The 10,079-nt window shown below is 51.1% G+C and overlaps 1 protein-coding gene across 6 annotated transcripts; it reads left to right on the top strand.

Annotated features, from left to right (window-relative positions):
• Nucleotides 1-18: 18 nt before the first annotated feature.
• Nucleotides 19-10,029, top strand: EXOC3L1 (exocyst complex component 3 like 1). Of its 6 annotated transcripts, none has more exons than XM_020989376.2 (13): nt 19-264; nt 3,010-3,170; nt 3,396-3,615; nt 4,227-4,848; nt 4,952-5,069; nt 6,447-6,572; nt 6,697-6,797; nt 7,378-7,488; nt 8,573-8,708; nt 8,827-8,949; nt 9,276-9,431; nt 9,573-9,697; nt 9,804-10,029. In XM_020989376.2, the coding sequence occupies exons 1-13, from the start codon at nt 237-239 to the stop codon at nt 9,994-9,996; spliced, it is 2,220 nt and encodes a 739-aa protein (XP_020845035.1). In that variant the 5' UTR covers nt 19-236; the 3' UTR covers nt 9,997-10,029. The 6 variants fall into 6 exon arrangements, 5 of the variants coding, with proteins under 5 accessions (XP_020845035.1, XP_078005558.1, XP_078005557.1 ...); XM_078149430.1 differs by lacking the exon at nt 19-264 and adding an exon at nt 1,732-2,383 and having other exon boundaries at nt 3,007-3,170; XM_020989375.2 differs by lacking the exon at nt 19-264 and adding an exon at nt 1,734-2,383.
• Nucleotides 10,030-10,079: the final 50 nt, after the last annotated feature.

Genomic DNA, 10,079 nt, shown 5'->3' on the forward strand with positions numbered 1-10,079 from the left:
CCCGGCTCGAGGCCTGCGCGTGCGCGCGTGCGCCCCTGCCGGCCGGCCTCCTAGAGCCCCTGGCGCCACAAGGGATCTTGTGCGATTCCCTTTCTCCAGGACAGCCGCAGAATTCCAGGGATCGTGGGGAAAAGCCCAGCCTCCACGGACGGCGAAAACAACCCAGGCTTGTCAACTACCATATTTGGCCAGAAACCCAAGGGCATCGGGTCATGTGACACCCTCGTGGAGACCGCATGGGTCACGGGCCAGCTGGGGAGAAAGGTACCCCCTTCTCATCTCTTTCATCCAAGGCAGCTAAATGATGCAGTAGATGACGCAGAAGGGGGTCTGTCAATCAGACAAGCAACATTTATTAAACACCTGCTCTGTTCCGTGCTAAGCGTCAAGGTCAGGAAGACCCGAGTTCAAATGCAGCCTTAGACACTTACTAGCTTTGTGACCCTAGACAAGTCTTTTACCTCTGCCTGCCTCCTTTTCTAATGTGTAAAATGGGTATTATTACAATAACCTACCTCCCAAGGCTGTTGTGAGGAAAAAATTAAATATTGTTTGTAAAGTGCTTTGCCAACCACTATATAAATGCTAGCTGTTGTTATTTTTTTTCAGCTCCTTGAAAGTTTCCACCTTATTTGTAGCTCCCATGACCACCTGTCTCCCATAGGCTGACCCTTCTCTACACCATGTCTGAGGGCCATTGTAGATTTCCCCAATGAAATGTTTGTCCACTATGGCCCTAGTCCCTGGCATTCCTCTGGCTAACCTCGTCTCAGTCCACCTGCACTCTTGTCTGCACACTCCAATTCTGGGGTCCCAGACCTCTCACCGTACTCACGAGTTCTGCTGGCCAAGACTGCTTGCTGGGGGCTGGGCGTGATGCCATGCTTCCCTCCAGGCAAGATTCACCCTCTTTCTTCTGGGTGACCTTCCACTTACACTGCATGTATCTCCTACATACAGTTGTTTGCATGATGTCTTCCCCTGTTAGAAAGTAAGCTACCTGAAGGCAAGGACTGGATTTTTTTTTTCCCTTTCTTTGTATCTCAAGTGATCAACACCTTCCCTGGCACAGAATTAAGTGTTTAATAAACGCTGGTTGACTGACACTCTGCAGCAGAGAACATACTGGCACTCCAGGTGGGAATAAAGATCAGTAGCTTTTCTCCTTCTATGTTGAGGTGGAAGAGGAGGAGGTGGGGGAGCATCCTTGGGGCATCTGTGCAGCTGGATGAAGAGGCACACAGTTTGACCTATGCCTATAACAGGCCACTTCTCATGCTCTGTTGCGATGAATTTATCCAGACCTACCAGTCATAATGCCCACCCCCTGCTGCTGGACAGGTCTGCCCTGCCTTCCCTCAGATCCCTCTGCCATGGGGGCAGGGGGATAGTCATCCCTAAGATTTTTTGCTATGGTTACCACATGCAGGGTGAGAAAGGATGCATATACTAGGGAGGGATGGAGAGAGAAGTAATGTCTGTCCCTTCTCCTTCATTTCTCTTCTCACTCCCAACTTTTACCTATACCCTGGATTCCCCACTAAGCCCCAGGAGGAAGACAGAATAAAGTAGAAAAGGTGGAGAATGGGAAGCTTGAATCTGCTGGGATCCATTTGGCAAGGGAAGAGAGGGATGCCCTAGAGCAGGGGTGAGGAACCTGTGGCCGTCTAAGTCCTCAGGTGCTGCCCTTCCACTGAATCCAAACTTCACAGAACAAATCCCCTTCAGAAAAGGATTTGTCTGGTAAAACTTGGATGCAGTTGAATGGCTGCACTTGAGGATCTAGAGGGCCCCTTGTGGCCTTGAGGCCCCAGGTTCCCCACCCCTGCCCTAGGGCATAGAGGTGGGAGTCAGAAAGCCAGACTTTAATGGACACTGGAAGGCGATAAGGGGCTTATGATGCTTCCACTTCCCTAGAGGGGTCACAGGCAGTACAGTGTAGCTATAGTTGGCACAAGTTATACATTTGGCCCTTGCCTCATGATGAGGATGCCCAGGCTAGGGCTGGCACTCAGGGCTCTCCCCACCCCCCTTAACTATCTAGACGTTGTGGATCACGCACAGGGCATTTCCCAGCAGCTCCAGTGCCCACCCCTTCACCTTCAGTCCCTCCTCCACACACACCCCCCAACACACACTCCTCCCTTCCATATCCTGAGTAGGCTGGGCAGGAACCGAGCTGCCCCAGAGGAGCCTGCCTGGAGAAAAATCTGCTTTGCTTTTAAGCTGAGCTGCGCTTCCATAATCGAGCTTGAGCTATCTCCCCACCCCCCAACATCTAGGCTTAATTCCAGTATCAGGCCTAGCACCCCCGCTTCCTTCTCCACTTCTTGAGCCATGGGCATGGATATAGAAGAGGAGCAGGAATCTGGAGCCCCCCAAGGTAATGGGCAGACCACCCTGGGGGTCACTCGGATGGATGGATGGATGGATGGATGGATGGATGGATGGATGGATGGATGGATGGCTGGGTGGCCTCAGAGAGAAGTTCTGAATACGTGGAGACAGCCTTGGGGAGTAGAGTGGGTGTCACAGGGATATTTTCCAAGGGATAGGCAATCAGCCACTTACCACCCAATAGAGGTAGCAAAATAAAGTGTAGGGAGGATGGAGTCGGGAACTAGGTTTTTGTAGGCCATGCTACTTACTAGGTATGTGACCTTGGACAAATGACTTATGTGACCTCTTGGGGCCTCAGTTTTTCATCTGTAAAATGAGGGGTTGAACTTAAGGACTTTTCAGCCTTAAAACTATGATACTTTAATATGGACCACATTATGGTTCATAACAATATAGCATTTAGAGATTTATAAAGTACTACTAACCCGACCCCCACCTCAGCATTTGGGCAAACTAGGAGTGGTTAGAAGAGGCAGACTGACCAGGTCAGGGTCCCAGATTCAGTGACTTCCTGTCAGGGACAAGGGATGGGAAACAGCTGTGGCTGAATCCTCTTCCTGCCTCCCCCCACCCCACCCCACCCTACCCTACCCCCATCCACCTAAGCAGACTTGGAGTGGCCAGAACTAGAGAAGGCTGAAAGGCTGGCCAGAGGGGCAGCCCTGAAATGGGCCTCAGGCATCTTCTACAGCCCCAAGCAGCTGACCAGGCTGGACCAATACCGAAGCCGGGAAGCCCAGAGAATGTGCTCCATTGAGTCCCGAATCAAGGTGGGGCCAGCGAGAGACTTGAGTTGGGATCCCTAAAAGTCATCTTCCATCCCTGGTCCCAGTCATTCCCATTCTGTCCTAACCCCCCTCCCCTGACTTCCCCAATTCTGCCAAAGGACTGTGCCCCACCCATATCAGGATCCTGCTCAGAGGGACCTTCTCTTCTCTGCCCCCTCGATTGCAGGGTGCCACCTGCCACTGACACCCTAAGCTCTCTCCCCACAGTCTACTGTACAGTCATACTTGGAGAGTGTGCAGACAGGCCTTGAACAGCTAGGCCTGGCACTGAAGGAGGTCCAGGAGGCTCGAGAGGCCCTGGCTGAGGCCCAGAGGGCACTCAGAAGCCAGGCCGAGGCTGCCCACACCTTGGAGCCTCTCCAGGAGCTGGCCAATCAGCATGGACAGCTAAAGGCAGTGACACTCCTACTGCCTCAACTCTTGGCAGGTGAGGTCCCGTAATGTTCCTGCTGCTCAGGGTTGGGAATTGAGAGTTAGAAGAGACTCACCTTTAAGCTCATTTGATTCAAGACAGAAAAGAAAATGGAGACCCAGAGAGCTTAGGTGATAGCATAGCCAGGATTCAAACCCAGATCTCCTGACCTCAAATCCAGTGTTCTTTCTACTGGACCATGTCGTCCTTGAGCACCATAGTCAGGCCACTTACCCCTTACCCAGGCTGAACCGGCCCAATATGAACCAATGAGGGAGCTTGGGGAAGAAAATGCTGAACCTTTCTAAAGTCCAACTGATCCACAAAATGATATGTAAATCAGCTCTAAAGTCTGAAGAACCCTGAAGTTCTTTGGGTTTTTTTGGTTTGGTTTTGTTTCGTTGCTTTTTTTATTTTTTATTTCATTTTTATGTTATTTTAATTTTCACATAAGGGTTTAATAAATGTTTGAGAGACTGAATTTTACCAATGAGAAAACTGAGGCACAGAGAAAGGAAGTGATATAAATGCCCCAAAGTCACACAGCTGGTTCAGGACAGGTCTGGAGAAGTCCTGATGTCTACAGGGCTGCTCCCTAACTTCCTGCTTCCTACTTCTCTTTACAGTACCTGAGGCAGTGGCCAGAACTCAGGCCCTTATCAAGGACAATCGATTCCTGGAGGCCTATGACGTCCTACGGGAGCTGGAACACTTACGGGATGAGGTGCTGGACCCATTTGGGGGGCCTGAACTGTCCCTCTTTGAGGGCTTGACACCTCTGGGGGAGGAGCTGGGCCTAGCCATGGGGAAGGTGGTGGGTTCAGCTCGGCAGCTGGCACGAGATGATCCAGCCCTGCTAGTAGCTGCGGTGCGAGTGGCCGAGTTTGAGGAGAAGAGGGATGCTCAGCTGCAGTCACTATCCCCTGGGCGCCCCCGAGCCTGGCGCCAGCACTGCCTTGGGGCCCTGCGGAGGGCCCTGGAGGAGGCCTACTTTGAGGCACCAGCCCCTGCCCCCCCAGGCCTGGCGGGACACCTGGCTGCTCTCCGAGAAGCTCTGCCCGCTGAACTGGCCCTGGCTGAGGCTTTGGTGGCTCCCTGCTGCCCTGGAGATTATAGGGTGGTGAAGCTGTGGGCCCACACCTTGCACCATGGCCTCCGCCAGCACCTGCAGCGGCTTCTGGACCATGAGGACCTGGGCACCCAGGACATCTTCACGCTGCTGCACTGGGCCCTGCATACCTACCCAGGGTCAGTGCCAGGCCAGGGGTGGAGAGGGTGGGCAGGACAAGCACAGGGAGGCTGAGGCAAGCCTACAGTCTTTCACAGCTATGAATCCTATGATTTCCCTCAGCCCTGAGATGATGGGTCATCCTGACCTCAGTCCTGAGGCTGACATCTCAGAACTAGAACCTTTGCTCTCCCCGGAGGCTGTGGAGCAGCTAGAAAGAACATACACAGAAAAACTCAAGGTGAGGATGGGAAGAAGTAGGACCCCCAGGCAAGAGAGATTCACAGGCTCCATCCCAAGGGGCACCTCTGCCACCGCTAACTCCAGGACTTGCTGTCTCTAAGTATTTCCTTGGCCTTCTTTGAGGACTAGTAAAATGGTTTGGAAAAATTCAACCCCTGTCTTTTTGGAAAAGATGCAGGGGCAAGCCAGGTAGGTTAGGCAATGAGAAGAAACTACAGAAAAGGCCATATGCTAATGTTTTTGAAAGCAGCATGATGAAGTGGAAAGAACCTTCGAGTCCAGAGACCTGAGTTCGAATCCTAGTCTTCAGCTATCACTAGCTATGTGACCTTCAACAAGTCAATTCCCCTCTCTGAGCTTCAGTTTTCTCATCTTTAAAATGGGAATGGTTATACTTGCCTTACATACCTCCCAGGGTTGTTGTGAGGAAAGTGTTTTGTAAATGATAAAGTATTGTAAAATGTGTTTTGTTAGATAAGGGCAGAGGAAAGGGAGTAAGAGGAAAGACCAAGGGAGAAAAAAACCTAGTCGGCTGAATTTTCTATTGTATTTCAAGCATGGTGTAGTTGAAAGATTTGGAGTCAGAGAACCTGAGTTCAAATCCTATCTGCTTCTTAGTGTGACCTTCAGTTTTTTTGTAAAATGACAGGGTTGGCCTAGATGACCTACCAGCTCTGGATGCTGGCCGTGGTCCAAAAAGAGGCCCATGGGATCTTACCATTAGAAGGGACCATTAGGATCATCTAGTTCAGAGATGTCAAACATGCACCCGGGGTGGTGTGAATCCCCTGACACTCCTGAGTGTATTGGAAACCACAGGAAAATGTCATTGGGAAATATTTTGGAAATATTTTAACAAAATAACTAGTTTTAACATGTGGTTTTCTATGTCAAAATGCTGCCACAGATATACTTCTATCTGGTTTGAGTGGTTTGACATCATTGACTAGTCCAGTCTCTGCCTGAGGGGGAATCCTGCAGATATCATGTCCAGGTGGTGGGCCTGCCTCTGCTTGAAGCCCACTGCGCCTTGGGAGAGCTCATCTTGCTACGATGTGCTAATCCTTAGGGAGTTGGGCTAGTCTCTTTCTTCTAGGAATTTTGTGTGGGTATATGTGTGTGTGGGGAGGAAGTGTATGTGTATACCTTGCATCCTTTTTACTATGTTTCTTCCTATGTCTTTTTTGTTTGTTTTTTGGGGAGGGAATTGGAGTTAAATGACTTGCCCAGGGTCACACAGCTAATATGTGTCTGAAGCCAGATTTTAATTCAGTTCCTCCCACCTCCAGAGCCAGTACTCTATCCACTGCACCACCTAACTGCCTCCCTATGTCTCTTCTCTGTTCATGTTTCCCCCCACCCATCCCTGTCCCAGATAAAGGTAGCTGGGTGGCTGCAGAATGCCCTGGATGGAGAGGTGGCTGAATGGTTCCAAGAACAGGAACCTGACATTGACCCTGAAGGCTTCTATCATTCTTCCCTGCCTGCTGTTGTTCTGCAGGTGTGTGGTTTTTTTTTTTTGGGGGGGTGAATTTGGGTTAAGGGGAAGGGAACTGCTTGAGGTGGGGGTGGACGCCAAGAATTTGTGCTGGCTAACAGTGTGCCCTGACCCTTCCCACCCCCAGATCCTAGATGAGAATATCCGGGTGACAGCTGTGATCAGCTCTTCTTTGCAGGAGAGAATACATGTCATGGCCCTGAGGGAGCTGGGCACCTTCCTGAGGAGGTCTGTGCCACCCCCCTAAAGTGACATACACGATGTTTATGATTGCCCAGACTGCTGGCATAGAATCCCATAGGCATTTCCATAATGGGAAGTTGTCAAGGATGAGGACACTCTGCAGCAAAGAGGTGACTGGGTTTAGAACAAAGGAGGAGGAGGATGCCCCACTGCCTGTGGAGTACTCTGCCTCTGGACCAAAGTTCAAGGCTTACTTCTGATATTTTTGACCTATGTGAACTTGGGAAGGTCATTTAAATCTCCCCGGACCTCAGTTTCCTCCTTTGTAAAATAAGGGGTTAGGGTAAACTAGATGGCCTTTGAGGTCTCTTCTAAAATCACTCCAGCAGGCCCCTGTTCTTGCTTAGAGGCCTGTGTCCCCTAATGGGAGGTAGTGGGGTGAAAAGTGGGAAGGAGGGCTCAGCCCAGTTACAGTGATGAGTCACTTGCATAGAAAGTGGTCTTTCATGGCCCTGGCTCCCCTGTGCCGTGTCCTCCTCTCCTGGCCCTCATGTCCCCAAAGTTTGGCTAGGTGGGAGTGGAGGCCATGGTGCTGGTCTTGCTTACCCGTTCTTCCCGGCCACAGCCTCATGGAGGCACTGGACCGTTTCTCCCAAGAGCACCTGAAGGATGCATCTAGGCCCTGTCACTACGTGCCATACCTGCTGGCCTGCCTCAATCACTACGCTGCCCTAAGGTACTGGCTGCACAGAGAGATGGAGGGGCTTTGGGAAAACTGGGCCACCAGGAAATGTGCTAAGGCCATGGGACTGGGGACAAGAGAGGACTCACGCATCTTAAGGTTGTAACCTTCTGTATGAATGGCGACTGAGGTTAATTCCATTCAAGTCAGCACGTGTAGTTTACATTAAGTACCTGCTATGTGCTAGACTCTAGGTTTTACCAAGACAAAAAAGATGTCTGCCCTCAGGGGGCTTTCAGTCTACTTGGGGGAGTGGGGGGGTGGAATACATTTGGTAAGGCAATTCATTATAAAATCTCTTCAAGAAGGCTTCAGTTTCAAGGCTATCCCTGTTCTCGTGGTAAAAGCACTGGATTTTGGACTGGGGGATCTTGGGTTCAAATTCCATTCAGCTACTGACTAGCTGTGTGATCTTGGGAAAATCATGGCATTTCCCTGGTCTTGTGTCCTCATCTGCAAAATGAGGGGTTTGGATTAATGTGAGTTCTAGCTCTAAACCTCGTGATCCTTTTGGTCTGAGAGAGGGTCTGTTTATTCTTAATTTTTTTCTGAGCATCAAGCTATAAAGCATATTTCTCCTCACAACACTTTGAAGTGGATGAGCAAATATTATCATTTTTATTTTGCAGATTAGGAAAGAGATGGGTTGGAAAGGATCTCTAAGACTATTCCACTCAACAAACATTTATTAAGCACCCCTTGTCACTGTACTATGTGACATATAGAAAGAAAGAAAAAATATTACTATATGGTCTCTGTCTTCAAGGAACATATATTCTAGTGAGGGAATCAACATGTACACAGAGAAGTAAATTTAAAATATATGCAAAGTAACTGGGAAGGAGAATTCAAGCTCTAGCTTGTTATATATGGGGAAAGTGAGACTGTAAGTTGTGAATTGACTTGCTCAAAGACACACACACATAGGTCATACAGAGTTAGTGGCAGTTAGAATTTAAATTCTCAATTTTGAATTCAGTGCTTTTTCCACTACATCAGGCTAAGTAAGGACGAATGGTCCCCAAATGCATCCTGGCCTCTCTCACGCCTTCTGTCTCTGCCCTCTCCCGCCATGCAGTTCTTCAGTCTCCCTCTTGCAGCCCGCTGGGGTGCCCACCACCACCAGTGTCTCAGCTGCCATCGATGCAGCCCTTGGAGACTTCAAGAAGAAGATTTGCAGACTGATCTTGGATGCCCTGCTGGAGGAGCTACAGGTCTGAGTCAGGACTATACCTCACTCTTCCCTGCTCCCCACCCGTCTAGGGCCTGAATAGGGGCACAGGACTGGGGGAGGAGACAGAAAGGGCCTAACTTTGCCTCCTTCGCTCTCAGCCCCTGTTTGTGGCCCTGCCCTCTCGCCAGTGGCTATCCAGTCTAGTGATGCTGGACAATGTGTGTGAGAAGACAGCCAGCTTCTGTTCACGATTCTCCAGAGTCCGGAGTACCATGGCTCAGGTGTGACATTTTAGCTGTCTGTTGAATAAATGATGAACCTATTCAAACTTCACTTTTTCTAATTTGTAAAATGAGGGCCAGCTTCTCTCTAAGGTTCCTTTCAGCTCTAAATTCTGTCTCTGATTTCATGCCATCCCAAACCCAGGTTCCTTTTCCCTCATTTTCTTCCTCATATTACGTGTGGTGTGTGTGTGTGCGGGCGTGACAGAGAGAGAGAGCGAGAGAGAGAGCAGGGCAGAGCTGGATCTAATTAGCGCCAGAAGGGGATGGGGGGACAGCTGTTCTTCCCAGGCTGAACATCCATCCCTTCCTCTGGGGCCTCAAAGATGCTGCTGGCTGAGACCGAGCGCGCAGTGGTGTTAGAGTATCTTCGGAGTTTGATGCAAGGAAAGCTCGTGTGCCGGAACTCGACGGAGAGAATCCAGGCGTCGGAGCGAATGTTGCAGGACTCAGCCCAGCTCAGGGAGCTCTTCCTTAGCTTGGTGAGAGACGAGAGCACTTCGCTGAGGGCAGCTTAGGGCCACAAGGTCGGGGGTTAGTGATGCCCCATGCCCCCTCCTTGGGGTCTCGGGCTCCTCGCTAATTCCTGGCCCACAACAGACTGTGCCAATCATTTGTTCCAGGAGCTGGAGGAGAGCGCGCAGACCGGGGCAGTCCTGGGTGCCCTGCAGGAGCTGTTTCGCCTCCAGGACCCAGCGCTGCTGAGCCTCGAGGTGTCCAGCTTCTTACACAAATTCCCCGATGTGAGGTACTGGGAGGTTAGCTTGACTAGCAGTCCTCGGAGGGGTAGGGGAGGGCTGTCCTCACGGGGAGGGGGTGAGTAGACCCACTCCCATCACCCCATCTGTCCCTAGCGAGGAGCATATCGGGGTGCTTCTGGACGTGCGTGGGGACGTGTCGCGGGAGCAGCGCCAGGTCGTCTTGGAGACCATGCAGGCCAACCCTCCTCCGTCGCCGCCGCCCGACGGCCATCGCCCGCTCTTCAGCCTAGTGCCAGTGCCCTCGCCTCCGCTGGCCTTCTGCTTTCCCGCTGGCTCCTGCTCCTGAGCGGATCCCCCTCAATAAACACCTAGAGCCGCCGCTCCCGAGTCTGCGCGTGAGAGGGAATAGCTCAGACCGCTCCCACCTCG

The sequence above is a fragment of the Phascolarctos cinereus genome, unplaced genomic scaffold, assembly GCF_003287225.1.
Source record: "Phascolarctos cinereus isolate Bilbo 61053 unplaced genomic scaffold, phaCin_HiC Scaffold_2;HRSCAF=192, whole genome shotgun sequence".
NCBI classification, from domain to species: Eukaryota; Metazoa; Chordata; class Mammalia; order Diprotodontia; family Phascolarctidae; genus Phascolarctos; species Phascolarctos cinereus.

What these genes read in the sequence shown, in the direction of transcription:
- EXOC3L1 (XM_078149430.1), top strand. Translation starts at nt 2,338, where the DNA reads ATGGGCATGGATATAGAAGAGGAGCAGGAATCTGGAGCCCCCCAAG. An exon ending in CTGGGCACCTTCCTGAGGAG is followed by an intron (nt 6,798 to 7,377) that starts GTCTGTGCCACC and finishes TCCCGGCCACAG; the next exon opens with CCTCATGGAGGCACTGGACC. An exon ending in AATCACTACGCTGCCCTAAG is followed by an intron (nt 7,489 to 8,572) that starts GTACTGGCTGCA and finishes CCCGCCATGCAG; the next exon opens with TTCTTCAGTCTCCCTCTTGC.